Below are 24268 nucleotides of genomic sequence, written 5' to 3' on the forward strand. Positions count from 1 at the left end.
CACCTACTTTTCACAGGGTTCGCAACAGATCCCATTCAGTCTCTCCCCCACTTACTCCAATTTCTGATTTGGATGTAACATACTTATGATTTGTAAATCTTACAGATTTTCATATTTTTTAATCAAAAACCTGAAAACATTTATTTTCTACAGAAATCCTCTCTCTACATTTTGCTTTCACTTCACTCTTTCATCTTTGACACAAGGCACAAGTAATTAGATAAAAAGCTTGGATCAGTTCTTTGTTATGGTATCGTTTGTAACACTTAAGAGAAACCAGAATTTGACACAAAGGTAAACAAAAATTTGCCCCTAAAGTAATGCCATGTTTTGTTTTCAAAAGCAGAGTATACCAGGTCAGTTGTTTTTAATAGCTGTAAGGCAAAATTGTTCACAGATTAGCCAGCAAGTATTTAAATATGTTAGGCTCCAAAACCATATGAAAACTAATCTAATCAGCACATCAAATTACAGTAACAATTAAAATTATGAAGGTATGTCTCAATGGAAAATACTTCTAGAAGACTTTCATTCTCTATTGTGCTTTAAAGATTAGTAAAGCTATTCACAAAATCTTTATTCAGATAACTTCTATGACCATGCAACGTTAGAAGATTTTAGAATTAAAAAACAAAACCCACCCTTTATTGTCTGCAGTCCCACTGCACTTGCAGTGTAACAGAGCCACTCCACAATTACTGCAATTCGCAAACGAATCAAATTCCCAACACCCTCTCACTTCCTGAAAATGGTCAGAAAATCTAAACCACTAACCTTAAAATTTCACATTCAACAGTACATACAAATAACCCAAAAGGCCAGAAGATTTAATAAAACCAGCACACAACTGCTTTGGGAGGATCTTTGTGAGAGCTCAGGGAGAGGAGATCAACAAAACGGCATTTAAAATGATTCAGACAAGCTCTCTCCCACAAAGGAAAAAAATGTAGTTTTCAAACTACCACAGGAAATAACTGTCACAAGAACTTTTCACGGTCTCCTAAGATACATCTGACACATTCAGAGAAAAATTAGAGCACTACAAAGAACTCTAAACTGGTAAAACCTGAAAATTCTCTTATCTATCCTTCTGAGCTGGAATATGCTGTAAAATGTTGGCGTTGGAGAGAAGGGAGAGAGGGCTGCTCTTCTTGCTTTATTTGATTTTGGGGGGAAAAAAAAATCCATCTTCCAAACGACATCAAGTAGCACAAGTCACAAATTAAATTGCCATATTCCACGTAACTTTTTCAAAGACATATACAAGAATTCAGATTTCTCCTGGGAGCATTCAAAAATGTACTCACAACCAAATCATTATGAGATCAAATTAAGTTCTGTTCTCATGTACTCCAAAAGCTCTGGTCCAAGTCATCACTGTAGAGCCTCAGGCTTGGCCCCTCTGATGCCGCATCAGTGTGCCGCAAGCAGAGCTGCACTTTCTTTACTGCCAGCCCAACAAAACACGAGACCAGAGACTCACGCTGCTGCAGTCCTCCGGAGCGGCAAACAGAGTAAAAATTCTCCAGGAGACCCAGGGCCACAGATGACAACTGTGCAGCACCCGCAGTCTTCAAATTTTACCCACACTTACACCTATGCAAGCTCATTAAGCTGCTAATAGGTTTATACAGGTGTAACTGTATACCACTCAATAAAACACTGATGGTGATTCATTAGCAAAAATAGAAACACATAATCCTCTCATCTGCTGCGACTCTACAGGGCTCAGAAAAGTTAAAAGCTTTGAAAATACTGCAAAAGGCAATGCTGGTATAGTGATTTTAAATACACAGAGGATCAGACCTGCTGAAAAAGGGGCTACTTTTACCTAATCACTCCTCAAAACCCAGCTCTTCACCAGAAAACTTCATGCACACACAGAAGTTGCTTCTCATTTTCCAAGGATACTCACACACCCCAAGTCCCAACTGAAACAGCACTCCCTTGTAAAAATCACAAGTTTTAAAAAGAGAAACTGTGGGAAGTATCCAAGGAAAATGTGTTTTGTATGGTTAAATAAAGGCTCACAGAAAGAGGTAAAAGAGCAGCAAGGACATAATGACAACTTTGGAGTAGAGAATCTTTTTTTGGAGGAGAAAGCTAAATATTAATTCATTTCACCTTGAGGAACTTGTGCTTCATAGTAGGTGTTAATGAATGCTAAACAGATTATTCCAAAAGATGAGACGGTAGGTTTTCCTCATTTTAAACAAAAACAAAATAACTTGGGACAGAAGTGGAGCCAAGTGATTCCGTGCATCGCCCACGTCTGTTCTTCTCATGACCTTGCTGCTCCAGAGCCACAGATCAACAAATGAATCCTGCAGCATAACCTTAAGGTCAAGGTACTTTGTACTGATCCCAAGAAGCAAAGGTGGAAATAAATTTTGAAGAAAAAAGCTTGCAGCAGATTCCTTTCCATTCCTGCCCAGGTTGAACATCCCTGGGTATGTCGACTGCAGCATTAAGACGGGGGAAAGGAGGCATCCTCTGAAGTACGCTTTTTCTGCATCTTTTAAAACCTTGTAAATCAAAGTAGCAGCAGCTCTAGAGCAGATAATACAGAAGTGAAAAAAACAGCCTGAGACAAAAATGGTCCAAATGTAACTGCTAACTCTTCTACAAAATTTCACTCTACCTTGGGAAAACCATGTCATCCCTATCCTCATCACAGAGGGGATGCTAATACTTCCTCTCTACTATATTCACTATCTGGGCTACTTAGACTATACACTTGGACCAGATTCAATCATGCACAACAGCTGTCACCTTGGTTGTTACCAGGTCTGAGCTGGTAAATTCTGGAGCTACAGCCAGCAGCCGCGTCAAATGAGGTGCCCAGCGGTTAGCAGAGAGCCAGCCCAAGCACACATTAGCTCTGCCTCCCACGAAACTGAAAATCCATCCTTTGCTCCCTCCTCAGCCCCCTTCTAAAAAAGATCCCTTTTCAGCCACAGCAGTGATCCAACCTGACCACAGCCACACTATCACAAGAGCTCACAAAAGGAAGAGGTTTAGGAGCACAGTCGTAGGGATGAGCAGCCAGCAGCTGAACAGGTTTCAGTCATCCGTGAGGCTGTGGGCGTCTGCCAGAGCTCTGCCGCGAGCAGCCCCCACCCCACGCTGCCCCAACCCCTCCAGCCCGGCTGTCTAGGGCCACGCTGTGAAACAAATAAAAAAGGACCATATCACTCTCCTCCCTATTTAAGCAGAGGGAGGCTGGTAAGTTTAAAAATGCCACTACTGATTTCTGTAATGGCTTATGTTTTCAAGTGACAGAAAAACAGAAATTAAGTTCCCGCTTTCCATTTTTCACATCTGCACATATGCTCATGTGCACACACAGCACAGTAAAAAACTATAAAACACTTAAAAGCTCTTTAAACATGTTCACTTTTAGAAAAAAAACCTGGAATCTTTCCTGTTTGCTTTTCTACAAGATCCACCAGTTTCATTGAGGGGTTTTTCAAACAGAGCAATACAGTTGCCAAAAAGTGGCTATTTTACGCTTGCTGCCTTGATCTGATTTAGGGATGCAGGAATGTCCTAAATAAATAAATAAAAGCCCAGGCAGAGAATGTGCAAGAACAGGAGGACACTGACTAAATAGATTTTGATGTCTGTATTCAAGTTGCATATACAAATCCAAACAGCTTAAATACAGTTTCAGTGAAAATTAATGTTTGATTTTCAATTTCTATAAAGTTGCAAAATCTGGTATTAACTCTTCCTAAGACTTGTAATGGATACTCATGCATATTAAATATTCAGCTTACATTTGATGAAAAATTATAAGTGTCAACATTTTCAGATATAAAAATCTAGTACTGAACACCAGCAACTGGCTAAGAGCTCTAGGCTATCTGTGACATTGACATATTTTTTCTCTCAATTCACTGTCGTAAAATCAAATTCAGTCCACACCAGCTCTACTTTTAATGACTGCTATTGGTAACTGAAATCAGCAGATAATATCACTATCTAAAATGCTCTCTTAAGTGGCACCCTCAGAAGCAGGCTAAGAGAGCAGTCTGCATTATCAAACAGTGTTGTTAATAATCTTCCTTTACCCTCCTGTCAATTCAAAGCTTTAGATATGTTGAACTGGATTTTACCAAAGAAATAAGACTGTCTTAAAAAAAAATCATAAAAATACAAAAAAGCTTGGGCTTTTTGTGTTTGCCTCCTCCTTTGCTGAGGCTTTGGAATTAATTGCTCCCGCGCTCGCTCCCGAGAGGGGCAGCGAGGTGCTGCCGGCCAGGCGCCTGCAGGCCGGAGGCTCCCTGCCAGGGCGCTCAGGAAGCATTGCCACAATCATTTTTTTGATAAACTAAGATACGCCTTTGTATCAGCTGAAACCTTCTGTCTAAGAAGGATGATAAGGAGTTTGAATTATCTCTCTGTAGTAAAGACTTTTTTCTAGTTCTCCCTACAAGCACTGAATCCTTTTAAGGTTTGTAAATGTCCAAAGGCAGGAAACAATCACAAACTAAATCATCAACTTACCAGGCACAACTCAATCACAGAGTGAAAACATCAGCCGGCAAGTGTCTTATATTGGTCATGAGAAAGATTTAGAGCACTCAAAGGTGGCAAACACAAATTTTCCACCTGGAGCCCCACTGCAGGCGGGCAGCAACAGAAACTGCTATTCCTTGCTATGTGGACTTGAGCCCTCCACAGACTTGCTCCAGTTCCCCTGTCCTATCAGGGGCTCTAGTAAAGCAGAAGATTGAGCAAAAACGTTCTGCTTCCAACCACCTTCCCTATTAATCAAGCTCAAAGATTTATACTGCTCTACATTTTTTACTTTACTACTGCCAGTTCCTTTAGCCTTTTTATTAGAAGTTACTGCAACTTCTCACACTTCGCATTTCTCCCCTAGTCGTCTTCCAGTACTCCTGCCACTCCATTCCTCATTACTATCCCAAAGGACACTAACACACCCAAAACAAAGTTCAAAATCACCCTAAAATTATTATATGAGAAGAATAAGTACCCTCTAAAATCTCTCAGCAGCTATGCTGAGTGATTTATGTTATTTGCACCTTCCCTCTTCCCTTACAAGTCTGCTGCTCCTGTTTACATTAATTTGTGCTAGAACAGTACATAATTTTTTTCCCCCGGAAGTTGAAAACTTCAGAAGACACAAACAACAGCTATGAAGCTGATGGGAAACACACGCCTAGCTGCCTGAACTTTGAAAAACCTTTCCCCCTCGGTCCCTCCAGGGAGCACCAGTAAAACACGGATAGCTGTCCTGTCAAAGCCAGCACCTCTACCATAATGCCACCACCATGCTGCACCGGCAGGCTCTGCTACCACAGACACTTCTGTTCACAAGATGATACAGTTTGTTTTGAAATGATGTTTATCATCTAGCTGGCAAAAGGTTCCCTTTAGACTAATACTGTATGTGACAACTACTGCAAGCAGAACTTCAACGGAAACAACCGCCTAAGGAGCAGCTGCGCCAGCCAAAGGACACAGGGGAGATGAGACAGCATGTTAGAGAAATACCACAGGAAAATCCTATCCGTTCACACTGGTAAATGCCCTATCCTGCTAGCACTTCTGAATACGAGCAAAAGCAGTCACATTGAAGTAATTCCTTTCCTCCCACACATGGGAGTACTCTAAGCTAACGGAGCAGGAAATGCTAATTACTTCTATACCCTAAAACCAACACACGCATTTTCCCCCATTAACCTAGGTCGGTCTTGTTCTGAACACCAAAAGCTCTCTACAGCTACAGCAACACAACACACAGAACAAAGACTCAGAATGAATTAAACCCGACTTTTCAAATTTCCATTCCAGGGAGAATGCAGTCTGGCAGAGCTTCAGACTCATTTCAGAAGTTTTAAAAAAAGCAGGAATTCTGACATTGTTCAGGACAATCTGGGGAGGAGTTACGTTAAAGAACGTCAAGAAATTCCCTTCCGTCCCATGTCTTCCGGGTGCCGCGGGCGGCTGGCTCCCAGGGCCGCCCACCGCCAGGCAGCAGGCTCCAGCTCCGGCCCGCGCTGCTGGGCACCCCTGCCGCCACGCGGGGCAGGCCAACACCTCGGCGGCCCAGTTTTAGTGCCTGGTTCCAAAGGCGACAAAACCCGTGAAATCTGTGCCCACAGCACAGTCTGGACAGCAGGACAGCCACAAGGCCAGAGACACAGTTCAGCAGCTCACACAGGTCGAGGTATTTCCACACAGCCTTTTAATTCCATAAAATTGCTAGTCTGAAAAAGAGCATTTCTCCTCCTCCCGCAGGAAAAGTGATTCGTTCTGGCTATATAAATTAAAGAGGGTACTAGAGAATACTAGTTTTTAGAAGTACCAGTCTTTCCCTACCACCACAATAAACTCCATGGAGTACACTGATTTTGCAGAGAATTCAAACACACACACCAAAGTTTTCACTGAGAACAAAATGTATTCAGTGATTTCAACCATACTGCAAACGAACAAAATTGGGATTCTCATCCCATCTCTTCCATAGCAAAACAGTAAATATGACAAAGCATTAAAATCTTTCTTCAGAAACACGTAGCAAGTGCCAAAATTATTGCTTCATTTTTCAGCGACATGTGAACCATGCCAGAAAGACTTTAAAGTTAAAAACAAACTGACACTTAAAGTAGGCTGAAGCAGAATAACACATCCAAACAACTTCACTGCCATGCTAGATTAAAGACATTGGTATCAAATAGGCATGAATACACCTTATTAGGTAATTTAGCAAGCTGATACTGCTCTAAAATGCCTTCATCCTCACAGTATCGAGTGAAACTTTTGATTATTAATTTTTTTTTTAAATCCATGATACAGATACCTCTATTAATACATTCTGAAACTTACTTTTCCTCATGGAGCAGAATCTCACTAATTCACACTTACGAAAGGCAGTTTTATTTTCTGAATCAAGAAATTGAAGAAAGCAAAAAGCGTTTTTCTAAATGACAAACATCCTTCAACTATTATGACAATTTTACCATAATAGCAAGTGGGGTTTTTTTGGTCAAAAAATGATTTTTTGATCTCATAACCACATCTTTTTGACATGAACAAAAAATGATCCTCTTGTATGAAATACAGGGTAGGAGAAAGAAGAGAATGAGAAGGATATTGTACGTGTCTGCTTAGGGCTTATCTAAAATGCTACTGTATTAGAAATAAGATTTTCCTACCCCAGCAGAAGGAACAGCCCTACGAACCTACTGTAAGCGACTAGGTTCTTTTAAATGGACATACCTCTCGGATACTCAACTCTTCTGGTACCTGCCCTTGCAGAACATATTACTGCCTGTCAGGTAAGCAAAAAACAAAAATGTGTTCAGTGAATCACCCTCACTTCTGAACTCACCTTAGACTTTTGACAAGAGAGACCACAGCTCAAGATATGATCACAGGAAACAAACTACAAAATTTCAATAGCACGTGCATTCCTGACCAAAAAAAGCCAGAGCAACTGCTATGACAATTCTCTAACTACAAGAAGGTGAAAGTGAGCACATACACAAGCAATCTCTCCACAGAAAGTAAAACAAAAGCAATTTAAAGGTATTTCAGCCTATTACACCTAGTAACAAAGTGTTGTACAATTAAATGCATAAAAATGCAATATAGTTAGTGGATTTCTCTACAACTCCACATGAACTATGCATTAATATCTGGAATCTCCTTAATCCCTCTCAAAATATGGATTATACTGTAATTTTCCCTAAAGTACTTTAACTTCAGAACAACAGCTTGTCAAGTAAAACATTCTCCTGATTGCACAGACATGTTTGATTCTCCTCAGTTTTCCCCTTGAAATATGTTTTGATTGTCAGGTTTTGGATAAAGAAGAAAATATCAACAATGGAAGTTTACTCGCTTACCTCCAAAAATGAAAAGCGAACAGAGGACTGCATGGACTGCAAGGGCTTGTTGGGGTTGGGCTCAGGCTCCTTGGGGTGAGACTGAAAGTTAAAATAACGTCATCTCTAGTAAACAGAAGGTTTAGTAAGAGTTGCATGTTTTAGTGCAGGAGTTACGAAAAGAGTTTCAGTTAGTGCCAAAACAATACTGTCCTCCCAAATGAAATGACTGACAGTAGCCACAGTTTCTAACACATGCCTGAAAATGAAATTGATTTAAATAAAAACAAATACCAAACACCCTTAGAAAATAGCCTAAGGAAATCTGGTGCTGGCTGTATACGTTTGACTGTTACTGATCTCTCCAGGAACGATGCTGGCATACCTGCATACAAGTCCACAAAGAAGGAACTGGTAACTTGCTTCAGACCTCTAAGCATCCTGTGTAAAACAGGATATGCAGTAGAGACGTTTCACTTATTTTTTTTCCCTTAATCTTAGGAATTTTTAAAGCTTATTTGATATGCAAATCAGTTCCATTAAAAAACAAAAGGAAAACTAAAAAATAATTTCATCAGTAATAAGAAAACTCTTGGTAAAAAAATTCTAATTTGAGCACCTAAGACTCAGGCACTTAGTAAAAATTAAAAGTGACCCAGCTAGCTACTAACAATTCTCATTCAACATGAAATGCTTAGTCACAAATACAAAGTCCTTTATCTACATAATCAAATGGAGATATAGGTGACTAATCTCAAAAACAAAACCAAACAGAAAAAAAATCTTGAGCATTTGGCTTCAAAGGTTCCTTAAAGTTGCTTAAAGTGCAGCTCAATTCAAAAGGTCTCACAATAAAATGGTAGGCCACGGACAGACTTCACAGATACACTTCCAAAATACATTCATGCGGTCTCATGCACATCTCCCCATAATGCTTGCAAGCAAGTTTTTTGGTGTTTGGTTTTTTTTGTTTTTTTGTTTTTTTTAAAAATAGCATGCCTCTTGTTGCCATTCACTGGAGTAATACATTGGTCCAAAACTACACATAGCTCTGCCTGCAGTGCAGGCTGAGCAAAGGCAGAGCTCATGGGTACCTTCTAACACCTGCGCAATGACTTGTTCTGCTACATAGCAGACCCTCGCAGCCAGTCACCACCAGTGCTCCCGTTCCTGTCCTGTCTCCAGGGGAGCCACAAATGGCTGATACCCTGAATACAACTAGCTCCAACCCAAACCTTTGTTTTCAACTGCATGCAGCTTTGCCACACTTTAGAATGCTCCCATCAAAACCTTTCGAGGTGGACACCTGATCCAGGCTTTTTTGCATAAAAGTTTCAGCATAAATAGTATTACTGCTTCTAAAACAGATTAATGAAAACACATTTTTGACATTGTATGTTCTTTTAATCCTTCTTAAGAGGTTCTCATATTTTTGTGCCCCTGAGAAGACACAAAGTTTGGCAGGGAGATGCCACACTGCATCAAAGACAGGCTGTTACTTTCTGACAAGGCTCCCGTGCTTGGGCCAGTGCGTGTGGCTGCTGGCTCTGCCTGTGCTAGCCCAGCACCGGGGCACAGAAGGGCACACTGAACACGGCACAGCAGCTGGAGAGGAGCTAGTCTGACTTCAGCTGCAGATAAGCCGTGCTAGCACGACAATATTTCTGAGCCAGTAAACTCCATTAAGAGCCAAAGGCTCATTACATCCCTCCTGAAATGGCTAGGTTGAATCTAGGCTCATACCAGTCAGTCTGTGCAGGCCTGCAGAGCAAGGGAAATGACTGATGGAGATCCCTGCTGGTTCACTGGTGTCCTCTCTCTGTTTCACTGTACAGATCTGCCGCAACATGCATTGGAAAGGTCTTTGCTTGTGTATGATCAATAGAGGCTTGTGAGAAAGCTTTTTTTGCCTTTTTAGGCTCCATCTACACCATACTCTCTGTTCTCCACTTCAGGCCAGCAGCAGCAGAGCAGGCAGTCCTGTTTGCCACTCTGCCTGGGAGCCGGTGACCTCTCCTGCGCTGCCAGAGCTCACCGGGCTGTTCCTGGGGGTGTGCAGCAAGCGAAGAGAAGGATGCAGGCAACGCAGATAGTGAATAACCTCCAGAAGGGTAAGAACCAGGAAAGCGAGCAGAGAACGATCAAAAGAGAACTGCAGGTGGACAGTGAAGGAGGGCTGGCACCGGCTGGCCAGAGGCCACCAGGGCTCGGCAACGTGAGGGGAGCAGTGTGGAGTAAAGACTAGGGGCAAGGAACCAGAGCATCGAAAGGAAGAGGAAGAAAATGGGCTGGCACTGAAGGAGACGACTATACTCCCTTCAGACCCTAATCAGAAATGAGATTAAGTCACTACCTTCCCGTTGCTGTGAGCAAATCCCAGTGACATGAAGTGGCAAAGCAAATCTCCCTCTGTCTATTGGCTGGCATATACAGAGCAGGTGAAAATCTTACACCGGCTAGTAGTAGCTACTCAACTAGTATCTCTCATTTTCATTACTGTAACACATAAGAGTCTCAGTTGTGGAGCAGACTCTCAGGGCATTCAACATCAGATGTGCTTGTGCTACGCATCTATAAATTCGCACCAACTGATGACACAGGAGTGTCAATCCAGCTCTTAGAGATTGCTTTTCAGCTTTGCTTTTTAAGACCTAAAAATTACATGCAAAAACCTGTTAAAACAAATTATCACAGTGCATATGCACAAGGCTGACAGGCGGTCTTAACTCTTACATTTACTAAATTTGGAATGCTTCATTTTAGACTCTTAATAGTCTTTGAAAGAGCTTTCTGCAAGTAATGAATATCAAGTAGACAGACTGGAATAATTTCTCAGAGATACAATGGAATTCTAGTCTCAACATTTAAATTCTATTGAAAGAAAATTGATGAGAAACCATGTTTGAACAATGTCTCAAGGAATAAGCTTTTTACATAGATAGATAGATTTGCTTTTATAGGTAACTGAAAGTTTTATAGATAAAGTAGGAATTTGAGATGACTTCTGCATTGATTCAACTTTGACACATCAGGAAGGAAGAATTTTATGAGAACCATTAAGGGGCAGCAATTGAAACAGGCTGTTTTCCTTTCTTTGCATATAAATAGGAGTTTAAAAAGTAAAAAGTGATGGCCAAAAATGTCTAATAAAAATATGTAAAAATGAAAATATATGAATGATCTGTATCTGGACAATGTTTTAGCAAAAACAATTAGCAATACTGAAATTAAATATCATAGAAATATGGCAATGCAAGTGTAATTATGTCAGGTTACCAGGAAAAAAGGTAACCATGAAAAAAAAATGATTGCCTCATATTACAAACACACATATATGTTGAAAAAAACAGTAACTCAAATCATTTCCCATCCTTTGCCGTTACTGATATTATTCTGATGTGATGATTGCATAATTCTACAAAGACTGATTTAAAAATACTTAAATTTCCACTTCTTAAAAGAAGTACAATTATCAATTATTCATGGAAACCATTTTAATGAGCTCCCTGATAAGACCCTCCTCCAAAACTCATGAGAAATCAGCAATGCTATTTTTTCAGAATAATATCTACAGCTTAATGTGCTCACACCTAAGATACGCTGCTCTAAGTAAAAGAAGCCAGACTGAAATGCAGAATTTCTATGACAAGCACAGTTGTGGGGAACCCAATATAACATCTACACTTGTTCCCTGGAATAAAGTGCTCTGTCACCTTCATGTGATTGTTAGAATAAATTATTTGCTACACTGCACACTTACCTATAGCCTCCTCTTTAAAACATGGCAGATGTCAGAGATAATACCTTCCATAGCTAAATAACTTTACCGCAGGCTTTTGCAGCATTCGAGTTTTTTCTACAGCAAGAATGGGGAAGTCCCTGGGAATACTAAAGGATCTGACGTAACCATATCTATTTGCCTAGATAAAATTAGTGAGTTCTCAGGGTCTCTGCTACATGCATACGTACATGTCAATGTAAAATGTAGGTATGCATGTACAGAAATATTTGGCTTTGACTAACAAATCTAGGGTAAATATATGCTGGCATATATCAATAAAAGACTGTACTTATTATCACTATACGTTAAAATTACATGTTTTCATGTAGTTACTCTCTAAATTGCTGAAAGCACGCAAATGAGTTAATCAGCTTTAAGAAAACAGCAAGTAAATATCTGCTAAACTAGGTAAACATAGTTACTGCAGAGACCATCAGGAATCCTCCAGAATGTAAATACAGTTCATTAATGTAGTTATAGATGTAAAATATGGCTCATTCCTGATGGATTTTTGCAAATAGCATTTCTATAATGCTTTAATCTCTTGCAGTGCTCTCTACTATTCAGCAGAGAGGCCTTTCTAAAAGGCAGCAGTGGGATAAACAAACAGCAACAGAGAGTGAGGAGGAAGACAGACACCATGGCCTACTGACAGATTCTTTCACTAGGAGCTGATAGGATGCCTCACGCACTGACATTCAGTAACTTTAAATATGCAGAAATGCCTTCTTTCCAAACGTACTGCAATATCCCGGCTCCAGGCTCGCACATTTGCTGAAACCAACTGCAATGGATTTAAAACGTGTTCCTTCAACCTAAAGCTGCAGCGCTCCGAGACTGTCAGCACAAACATATGTTAAACAGCTCCCGTTTGCGCGACAGCTAGCATCATGCAGAAACCATTAAAATATTAAAGACAGACAATACTTACTCCAAGGTCAGCCCTGGAATTTGGAGCCTTTCCCGCTGGGCTTTCATGGCTGTTGTGTGCTAGCACACCCCGTTGTCACCATGGCACACACTCCGTGGCAGCATCCTGGCGGTGACAGCGAGCCAAAGGAGCCACTACACAGGAAGGGACGATCGATCTCCTGGGGGCGGGGGAGCACCGCAAGTTTGGGTCCTTCCCCCGAGAGCTGTCACCGAGAGCTGTCAGCTGCCTTTTGCAGGTTAACAGCAACGCACGCTGCGCTGATTTTGTGAAGCGGACGCAGCCTTCCTTTCCGCACATCGAGTAATTCATTCCTCATCCTCTAAAAAGGCTTTTGCCTCCCTCACACACGCAGGCTTTACACCTCGGAGGAACCAGGAGTCCCCCTCGCTACGCCAACTGACAGCGCAAAAAAAAAAAAAAAAAAAAAAAACACCCACAACCCTGCAGGCTTAAGACAGTTTCTCTCAGCAAATGTCAAACATTCGCCACCCCCTCTGATCCTGTCGAATAGAATTTAGCCATCTTGTTTAAGTCACATAATCCCTCTCCTCGCTAAACAGACATTCAGCTTCTGCAGTAACAGAACAGCAAATCACTGAATGAAAAATATGCTCTTCCTCTTTAACATGGACAATTATCACTAAGGGATTTGAGGAACAAATATATTATAATACCCATGCTGATACAAAAGGAAAAGTTAATGTTCTGTTCTGTCTTGATTGCATTGAATGTTAAAGGGAAATGACTGAAAGATCTTATTAAGGATGAGAGCCAGAGCTGGAAACTGCAGAAAAAAGGGCTATCAATTTCAGGTCTATCTTTTTAAAGGTATCCTCACTTCAAAGTAAACCAGTATACAGCAGTTTATAAGGCAGTTTTATACCAGTGATGCTGTACAGGATGCTAATTTTAATTTAATTCTATTCCCTTTTTATATACTCTTAGTCTGAGTGTACCTTTTTAATAAAAAATATTGCAAATTGTTCCATGAGGACTAGCATTTTTTTAAAGCTCTATAAAACTCCAAGAAAAGCAAAGCTAGTGTGCACGTATTTATCTGAACTAATTTAAGAGTCAGAATATTTTCTCACCTGCATAATTTTCCTATGCAACTCTAATTTGTACCTCTTGTACATTATGATAAAATCAATCTCACAATTTTTTTCACTCTGCAAGATTTCGAGCCCTGTTCCAGGCATGAAACATTCCACAGACTAGTCAAAATTCAGGACCAAATAAAGCTGCCGCTTTTTAGACCCCGGCTCATTTTTGGGAGAAATTAGGAAGTCTGCCAAAACAGAGCCATGGGTTTCAGAAACTGAGGGAGACCTCCTGCTTAGGGAAGTTAACCGGCATTTGGTGAGCTGCACTGCTCTTTGCAGAAAGGGCAGCAAAGCCCAGCCCTGCGGGGAGGCCGACGGAGGCGCCCGCTGCGGCCTCGGGCCAGGCTGGTGGGCGTCTCCTGCACGGCTGGGCAGCCCTCCCTGAGGGCGGCAGGAGGCAGGTCCAGTCTCACTCCCCAAGGATGGAGGGGCTACACCACTGGATTCCCTACCCCCCAACAGCCATAGGCAGAAATGTTAATCATTTTTTGATAATTGATCTTATTGCTAGAAAAGCCTGCTTATTTTTTTTAATGAAACATCAGCTCAAGGTGACATTCAGATTTTCTGTAAGAATTACATTTCGAGCTAACATGTTAGGAAGAGCGCCCTAAGGGATGCTTGTAGCACTTTAAGGAAACAAATACTAGACATTTAATAAGTGCTTGCCACTTATTTTTCAAGAGTAACATCAGAAATATGTGCACTACTGTACAAAGGGAGGCAGCACATCTCCTGAGCTCAGAAGAGCTCAGTGTTTCTCACACACAGCAAGAAATAATCATTAAATTCTTTTTTTTTTCCTATTACATTTTTCTATTAGAAAACATTTTTTATTTAACTAATGTATTATCCTGAGTATTCATGCACAGGATACTGGAAACAAAACTGAAGGATACCCAGAACTACAGCTTTGAATGTCTAAGGCATAATAGGCACATCTGGATTTTAGTAAACCAAACTCAGGCCCCAGCAAGCACAGCTAAACCAAGCATCCTACAAATAATCTTACTAAGGAGGTTCTATATTCTCCTACCATCTGAAAGAAAAAAAAAAAGAAGGACTGGATCTAAGGGAATAAATTCAAGATTGCAAACTGGCATGGGTACGCTCACAGACCTTCAAGGGCACATAGGTCAGGTAAGTGTCCAACTCCAACTGCTTCTTTCAAAATATATTCTTCAAATTTTACTCAAACAGACAACAAAACATTTTTTAAAGATCTTCTCAAACTTGAAAAAAAGTGTAGAAGGATCAGCTGCCCAAACAGCTGCAGCCCTGAAGCCATCAGGTGAAGCTGTCCATGCCCACAGCTTTTCTTCATGGCTGAGTTTGGAGACAGTCACATAAGAGCAGAGATAAGGTAGCACAATGCAAGACTAGCCACAGACTTGTGTTTTTCCCGTAACTGCTAAGAGCGGACAGTTCAGTACCTCTCACAAACAAGCTCCGTTTTTCAGGGTTTTTTTTTTTTTTTTTTTTTTTTTTTTTTCCCAGTTCCTCTGATGAAATCTTTTGTACACCCTGCTGCTTCTGTTGCTGAACAGGATTGCTCTTGATGAACAAGGCCCAACAAGGGTTGATAATTCCTGCAGGTAAGCTGTGACCGTGCGCGTGCCCCACAGGTACGCAGCCTCGCAGAGGCCCCCTGCCCTTCCGCTGCCTACCTGAGCGAGCGCGTGTGTCCGGCCGGCCATTCAATCCGGTCAGAACCACAGCTACGATTTCCATAAACAAAACAGCAGAAGTACAGCTCAGAAGTGCAGCTTGCCTCAAAAGCATGATACGAATTTTAAGAGTTACTCCCATAAAGCCAATTTTAATATCATTAGGGTGATATGAGGAGACAAGCCCACAAGCAGGGTGTGGGTTCGCTGTTTCTGAAGCAGCACCAAGAAGAAAAACATGCAAAAGAGTATGTCACAGAATGCTGATTTATGGTGTGAAACACTTAGGCAATAGGCACATTTTACCCGCCAGAGGACAACACTGCCAGTAAACCAGACTACAGGAGAAAGAGCAGGACTGGCAATTGAACACAGCAGTTTAAACACAAGCAACTGCATGTAAGGGTTATTTTGATAAATCGACCTCTTTACAGAGCTAATTCATGCAGGCACTTAACATCACATTAGTGGTAGATTATTCTAAACTGAGATTCAGCTATACGTTGACTTTGAAAAAATTTCTTCTTCTATGCATTTTTGCCTTATTCAGGTAGAAGTTCAGAAAATTTAGATTTACTGGAAAACAATAAATGAATACATAGCAGGAGATCAAATTCTGCCCACAGTTACACTCATGCAGCTTCTGCAGGAGGAAATGGGAACTCTTTACACGTATCGGGGGGGGGGGGGGGGCAAAAATTAGCAGCAGTTATACGAAATCTAGCCAGTGAAAGCTGACTTCAATTTAGTCAAAAACAACTGTTTGCACTTTATTTCAGACTGCTTATATCTAAGTCAGTCCCATCAATATATAGTTGAAGAAGCAAGTGGAAGTTAAAAAGAAGGCTCATTGTACCGCAAAAGAAATCTCATTCATTCACTTCAAGTAACTGTAGTTTATTCCTAGGATAAACAACATTCATTATACTTGCAAGGACTAAAACAACATCACTGTCTCAAAGGTAACGATTTAACCGATTTCTTGGACTTTGGTAGCATTCCTGAAGTAGGTGTCATGAATGTTATTTTACTGATAAAACTAATCCTACTGGTTTAGTACTGCACTGCATTACTTACTATAAAAGATTAGGTTATCACCGATACTGCAATACTGTGTTAAAGAGTTTAATTTATCATTAATGAGATTTAAGTTGAAAACTGCAGCATCCACAGGCTAAAATGCCTGGATGTTCTCCTCAGGGCTCTATTGTAATACAACTACTGGAAAAAAATTCCTTTTTTTTTTTTTTTTTTTTTTCCTTCTGTCAAGAAACAGCATTGTTTCACAAGGAGGAGCTCTGCTAGCAACTTGGCGAAGACTGGAAACATCCACTCTAGACAGTAGATTAAAAAAAGCTTTGGTACATAAGATAAAACTAGCAGCTATTTCAGGTTTGTACATTATATTCTTCTAAACCCATCAGGCATCAAGGTACCACACAAAGCAAAGGATAAGTAACATTTTACACAGCTCAAGAAGAAGGGGAAAATGAGGAAAATGTTATTCCATGAGACAAATTAGTTCAATTAAGCAGGAAGTTAATTCCCTGAAGAACTCCCTTCAGTTCTTACTGCTTTTTTTCCCTACCCTGGAGACACACTGATCTCCACAATGGTGTAATCAATCCATCCTTGGTTCTGGTTCATCTCTCTTTTAATATTGCACACTAATCTGCAATTAAATTGTTCTTTTTATTCAGATTAACCTGAAAATATTGATAAATCTTGCCTACATTGACCCAAATTCTATCAAGAAGCTCTCTCATACGGAAAGAACAACCTCAAACAAAAGGTGAGGAACAGGACTAAAGGAGCTTCTTTAAGAACCGCATTCCTTTGCAAATGTAAACCCCAGTCTCCCATTTCTCTAGAGAATGAAAGTCAAATTTAAGAAGGGAAATATAAGAACACATCTCAAATTAGTCATCTAAATCCTTACTGGTGTCTCTCTGTGTTTAGTAATCTACCTCAGATATCTGCTTAAAAACCAAAACCAACAACAAAAAAAAGCACAGTAGAAGATTTTATTTAATTGAAACACAAACCTGAAAGACTTTTCTTCCTTACCACAGTCCTCAGTTTAATAGTCTATGCTTTCAAGGTCCCCTTCTTCTCCAGCCATTAGGTATATATTTGCTTTTTCTTTAAACAATGGTAATGCAGACAATGCCATTGACAGTGCAGGTGCCTCTGGTTTTCGTTCCTCTTTAGCATTTAGTAACAGTTGTACCAAGATACTAAGCAAGTGCACCCTTCCGCTCTGCATGCACACTTGGCCAATATTTTCCAAAGGTACGCAAGAGTTAGTGAACAATTCACAACAGCCAGTGACCATGGATACCTCCCTTCTGTGACAGTCCGTAAAGCAAAGATCGCTTAACCTGAATTCCCATTATCGAATTTGCTTAGCATACCAGTTCAGCTGTTCAGGCATGTCCAGCAAACTCAGTCTGTTTAGCAACACTTAATGTAGACATACAGTGCTCCTTTCCCCCCTCAAACTAGGATTCTATTTTGAAATCATGATAAAAACTATTTACTTTAATTATAGTCATTATTCAGTGAATACAGGACTAAAGAACACCAAAGTTATAATACCACTTTAAAGCGAGCTGGTATTTATCCCTGATTTTCCATCTATCAGATTCTTAGTCTGCAAGTTAAGGAGAGCAAATACTTATCTTATAGGGATGCTGTAACATTTAGCCACATACCATGCTTTGGAGATAAAAAACAGTGAAAAGGTCTGGATGCATTAATATTTTTTAATAGATTTCAATTCTTGGCATGGACAAAACAACTTCAGAACAACAATTTATTTAGTGTATTTTAATATTAACTTACTTTTGCTATGGTTACATTGCAAAACTGATAAAACATGGTTTTGAAAACAAAAATTGCATTGCCCTCATTATCCTGGCATTCTCAGTTACCTACTTGGCCTCTGGGCCTTTCTTTCTCTTCGGAAAAAAAGATATATATATATATATATACACCCTAAACAGAGGTGGAATTAATTCTTTGTTTACCACTGCCTTCTCACTGCAGAGGCCAGTAATTCCACAAGTGATTCAGTCAGGCAAACATATCACTGGTCGGAGAACAGCTTCAAAAAGTTACAGTGGCAGAAACAACTGGTTTTGTCCACATTTTTTGTGCAAGGCAAGTTACTGTTTTCTTACACTTAAAAAGAAAAGTTGAAATTTTTATTTTCCACTTTTCAAGAGAGCATTAAATTCCCCTTCCCCCACCTTGGTGATTTATTCAAGGCACTGCCAGCGTTACTGTGAATCTTCCCAGCGGGCCCTATCAGATGATAGCTTGTGATTTATCATTCTGAACTTGAATAGTCCTCCCAATAAAATGATCTCTAAGTGAAATGTACCCATTTCAAGCGACAACTATCAGCAATACTCACCTATGAAAATCAGACGCATACACTCAGCGAATGGGTATTCAGGTCACTGCATGACAGTTACACATTTGTAACTCAGAAGTGCTACTCAGAGACAATTTTCTCTCAGTTTAGTGTCATACTGCACAGCTTGCAAGGATGAGAAAGCATCTGGTACATTAACAATGCTTCCTATTTTTTTTTTAAAGTAGCACTATCTCCCACATGTGATACTGTATTCTGTCATCTTGCATCAATGGGAAAATTTAAGATCTCTGGATATACTGTTAAATGAACCGTTCACCATGATGCCATAGCAGCTATCTTGACAGATCAGCTTCTGGTATCTTTCCCTGTTCAAGTGCCTGCCTTCCTTCCTTGCTATATTCAAAACTTAGCTTTGTTCTTTTCTGTGCATCTGAGAGAATTTCACAATTCTAGCATCAAATTCAACAGTCAAACCTGAGACGCTGTAGAATTCTCTAAAAGGTGCAATGCGAAGTTATAACTCAAAGACATTCAAGATCCTAGTAGCTGTTTCATTGCTAACTTTGTGGTTTTGAAATTAATTTTAGCAGGAATGATGTAGAAGCAAGAGAGTACAATACTGCTTCTTGGTGTCAGTGAGAAGCATGCAAAACAGCACTAAGGAACTGGGAAAACCCAGGCCCAGCCTACTTTTCTGCATTCTTTCCTGTGTCTGTAGTTGAAGGAGGATTTTGAAATACGAATCCATCAGTCTGTTACCTCCCTCTGACTGAAGCCAGCAGACTGACTTTACTTGCAGCTTTGTATCAACACAATGCCTATAAAGCAAATCTCATGCTTCAGTTAGCTGCTGGACAGGGTCAAGAAATATTTTTCCTATTGATGTGTAACTGGTCAGGTTTATTCTTGCTTGTTTTGTCATTTACCGCCTACTTTCTTCAGAAGCATTTGAGATTGGCCACAACTAAGGCAGCAATACCAGATGGTATAACAAATCCTTGTTCTTAGATCCCTGTCTGGTATGTCTTGCTCATATGCTGAGGCTCAAAATAATTGCCCAATTTGCAATGGCAAGGAATTTTTCAACTTGGTCAGATGATATGAGGTGTTGGTGGAGGACTGTCTTTTGTCTCTTTGGGGCTCTGGGGAAGGACAGGGAAGAGGGTGAGGGTGATGGAAGAGGGTGTTCACTGCTCTCTGTACTCAGGGGCTCAGTCTGCACCGCAGGCTCGGCACGGCATGCCCAACTGAAGTACCTGCCGCTGCGGGGGCCTCAGACCTCAGCAGGACTGGGCTCCTCCTTGGGTCCCTGCCTGCAGCATGCAACAGCTTAGAGCAAAACTTCTCAACACTCAGAGCACTCAAATCTCACAGGGCATGGGAACAACAGTTTCGTAGCCCACGACATACAGAAAGCCAGGCTGCATGACCCTTTCCAGCCTTAAACTCTGCAAAGTTTCAGCATCATGGATCTCCTGAAATGTACAGGCATGCCCATAAATCTGACACTGGTAAGCAATTTACAATAATGCAGTTTATTAATGCGCCACTGAAGTACAACAAGATAAATGCCCAGGTGGTCTTACTAAACATTTTGCCAGAGCCTATTTGGAGTTCATACTTCTTACTGCTCTGCAAGGGGGTTGTTTTTAAATTATAGTTTAAAAGAAGCCCTCTATTAAATTCAAATGTATTTTTTAAAACATTTATGAGTTGCATGTTCTGTTGATAGATCTATGGTATTGTATGGTACCTAGACAAAGGAACAGATCAAAAGAATATGTCTATTAGCAAGGTTAATTAACTGCTAAAAATAAAAACTGATATACAGACCTCTGGGAAGTTAAGCCAGCAACTGGCTGTCATATTGAACATCACAACTTAAAACATTGACGCTAAAACGTTCCAAGGTGTAAACCAAGCAGGCAAAAAGAATCAGTAACATGCAGCAGCCAAGATCTGGCAAAATCTCTTTGCAACCTCACTCTCACCCACTCCTCCACAGTGAGTTTCAGCAGGTAGTTCTTAAATTTTCCCGGCAGTCAGAACTGCCTCCTCATACAGAGGAGCAGATGACTGTAAATTAAAGCAAGACTGATGCTGGGTGGTCTTGGAATATAAACTGCCGGAAGGCAGTTAGGAGCATCTCAGGTGTCTGGTTGAAAAGCAAGACAGCAGCTCCCTCCTCTTTGTCCAAGCATCACTTGGATTTTTATCATTATTAAAGACAGCAAAAAAACAGCAAGAGGTGCCACAAAACATAATACATTTATGTGGTCTTCCGTACATTCCCACCAAGTGTCTCTTCATCTCCCTATGTTAGACAGCACCATTTTGCACTTGCCCGTGAAAGCCCCAAAATAATATTCCATACAATATCAAAAGTTCAACCAATTCAACAGCACTCATTTTGTCAAAATTTTTTTTTCTGAAAAACTCCAAGAGTAGCTACTTCAGATTTAGGCAACCTCCCACCACTTTTCACATTTATTACTAGGAGAATAAAAAATAAAAATAAAAATGAGAGAGAGATTTCTCCCAACTTGAATTTAGAAAGCAACAAATACAGCTCTTGACTAATAAAGTCCCTTGTCAATAGACATCAAGCCAATATTGAAACTAAAAAATTTGAGAAATCAGGCTTTAATAATTATGTTCTCAATCTGCACTGCCTTTCAATACAAAAGTAGCAACATTTTTAAAAAGCTATAGGCAAAAATAGCTCTAATTTTTGAAGAGTTCTGCGCCACACAGGGTTAAGTAGTTACCGTTGTTTAAATTCAAAAGCCTTTTTACCCAGTGATAAGCTAGGTCCAGGTTCTTAGGAAGCATCTGTTTATCTGGCCTGTGTTTACGCTATATTTCAGTGCTAGCTGATGCCATTTAATTTTCCTGTATTTATTCTTTTATCAAAAAAAAATTTGACAATATAAAACTTCTTCTAATGAAGACTTTTGTAAGACCACAGGTATCTGAGTATCTTGTTCAAAAAGTAAAAGCACCAATAAGACATTTCAGAAATCTAGACTTCAGCACACAGCTCTTCTCCCGACACCCTACACCTATTCATTAACAACTAACATATACCTAGAATATTACTATACACTGTTTTGGCTGGTTGATACATAACTCATGCCTTAATAAGGTCCTACCGTGCACATAAATACATGCATGCCCACAGTTTCATAAACTTACCATGTGTATGCCTGCCAAATTTCAAACATATACGTCTTAGTTCTCTCCCAATAGTTACTACGCAAACAGGTAGGGAGAGGCAAGTGCTCTGAACAGACAGCAGCAGCAGCAACACAGCAGTCAGTCTTTCACTAAAAGGACAGAAGGGTTTTTTAATTATTTAAGTCTGTCTTATGCTTACAAAAAGCCATATAAATATTTCTATAGGGAAATATGTCATTAAAGAAAAACACAACTGAATAATGTTGCCTGTTACAAGAGAGCATATTCCCTATGAAAGCAGTTTTTATTTATTTTTTATATATATATATTAAAACACACACACACACGGAATCAGCTTTCATCAAAAAGCTTAGACATTTAAGCCCATAAAGGTAAAGCACAAAAGCATGTAGCAGAGAGCTGGAAGTCAAGAGACCATAGCACAAATAGCACTCCTGGCAGAATTTAGAAGAGAAGCATCTGCAAAGCAGGACAGCATTGTAGAAAAACAATATTCAGCAGGGTCTCAATGCTACTAGGACAGACCCTTTAATAGGGGGCAACCGTAAGTGAATTTTCTGTTACAACAGAAGGCCTATTCAGTGACTCACAGAAAATGAATCATCTACTGAACAAAATACTTGTCTTTCCAAAACCATCACCATGTTTAGCATCTATGATACCACATCAAATCCACAGAAATCTACTTTCAAGTTAGGTTTTACAATACTTGACTGATACTCAAGAATCCTGAACCTTCTAAACATTCACTGGAAGCAGATCTGGGGAAAGGGTCATTGGAGGAGAGCGCTCAACAGAATCCTCCAACAGAAGACTGTCTTGCACAAGCATTTCGAAGTCTTCTGCATTGAACATTCATATATAATAAAAGAACAAAAAAAAGAATTTTGAAGTGCACATTTTTATGACCTGCTTTATTCACTCCAAATACGCTTACAGATCTAAGTCATTAAATATTTTAACAGCACTAACTTCAGATTACAATATATAGTATTTCCTGCTTTCATTGTTACGATCACAAATGTGTCTACATGCATTTTGTTGACCCAAGGGCATACATATACCGCACCAAAGTCAGCCATAGGGAATGCCAAGGGCTCTTTGAAAAGGTCAACATCCCATTGCACATTCAAGCAGCACCAGCTCATACAGACAGATCTGAAGATTTCTTTGATGCTCTTATAGACTGTTCAATAAACCTGAAAAAAGGTACCACATTAAGCCAAATCACATTAGTTCTCTGAAGTTCAGCTCCAATGAGGAAATCCTGTTCTCATGGCTAGTATTTTCTTCTAAAAGGTACTTAACCTCACTAGAGCAAGTTAGCAGATTTATCAACACTTAAAAGCTCATGTCTTACTAACATTACTAACTTACTAAGGGAGTGAGATGATCGCAGAAGAATACAAAAATATTAGAATTTTATTAGTATAATTAGTTCATTCCTGTCTAGAAATAAAAATGTAATCACAAAAAAAAGGGGGGGGGGGAACCTCACATCGCAGTACTTCCAACACTACACACTCCTTGACCATTAACACACAAATCTAGATGCTTAAAGAACAGAACTAAAGCTACAAAAATGGTTTCATTGGTCACTGATTTTAAAGATTATTGGTTCCACTACTGCAAGTCAACCATTACATTCATGCAAGAGCCAGGGTGTTAGTTACTTCCAAAACAAGCAAATCCTGGAAGGCTTAACAACCAGGTTTAAAATTGGACAGTTCTGGCATGATGAATCAAGCACCCAAAGCACGAGGCTAGGAAGCCCAGAAACGCTGCCTCTTTTTTTTTTTTAAAAAAAAAAAAAAAAAAAAACACCCACTTTATCAGCTGGTCTAATGGTCCCCTCAACTTAAAAACTTCATGTCTCAAACTAAAATAAGAAGAGGACTAATAATCATTATTGTTTCAGCATGGAAACAGCTACAGGACTGTCAGAGGTGTGCAACTCTAGCCAAATTGAAGCTGCCATTTTTCTCTCTTTTTGGAGGGTGAGGGGGAGACTAAGCCTTCTCTGCGGTGAAGAGAAACCATGACCCGCATTCATGTATGGACAACGTGGTGCTGTCTGCCTGTCTGCAGTCAGCACAGACAAGCTCATAGCGGAGACTTGCCCAGCTGGTCTAGAGGAGCTACAAGCATTGCTGTGGAGGAAAATGCAGTCACCCGCCATCAGGTAGATCAGCGGCAAAGCTGAGTCCCCAGCTCCGCACCACTTTACTAGTACTACTGCAGCTGAAAGAAAAGGTAGATGGCTCTGCAGCAATTTCAGGTGCAAGCCACGTACACAAGAGCACAGTGTGACTGCCAGGAGTAACCACGGATAGATTTGAGGGCT

At 40.2% G+C, this 24268-nt stretch overlaps 1 protein-coding gene across 5 annotated transcripts in view; it reads right to left on the reverse strand.

Annotated features, from left to right (window-relative positions):
- Window positions 1–24268, reverse strand: part of LOC135323508 (microtubule-associated serine/threonine-protein kinase 4-like) — a 290162-nt gene that overhangs the window by 118893 nt on the left and 147001 nt on the right. The window contains exon 6 of one of the 5 annotated variants that reach the window (XM_064500491.1): window positions 7881–7961. The exons of the other annotated variants lie outside the window; for them this stretch is intronic. Coding sequence (XP_064356561.1) covers window positions 7881–7961 — 81 coding nt within the window. The remainder of the gene's footprint in view (window positions 1–7880; window positions 7962–24268) is intronic. 5 annotated transcript variants of the gene reach the window in all.

This window comes from Dromaius novaehollandiae, chromosome W (genome assembly GCF_036370855.1).
Source record: "Dromaius novaehollandiae isolate bDroNov1 chromosome W, bDroNov1.hap1, whole genome shotgun sequence".
NCBI lineage: Eukaryota > Metazoa > Chordata > Aves > Casuariiformes > Dromaiidae > Dromaius > Dromaius novaehollandiae.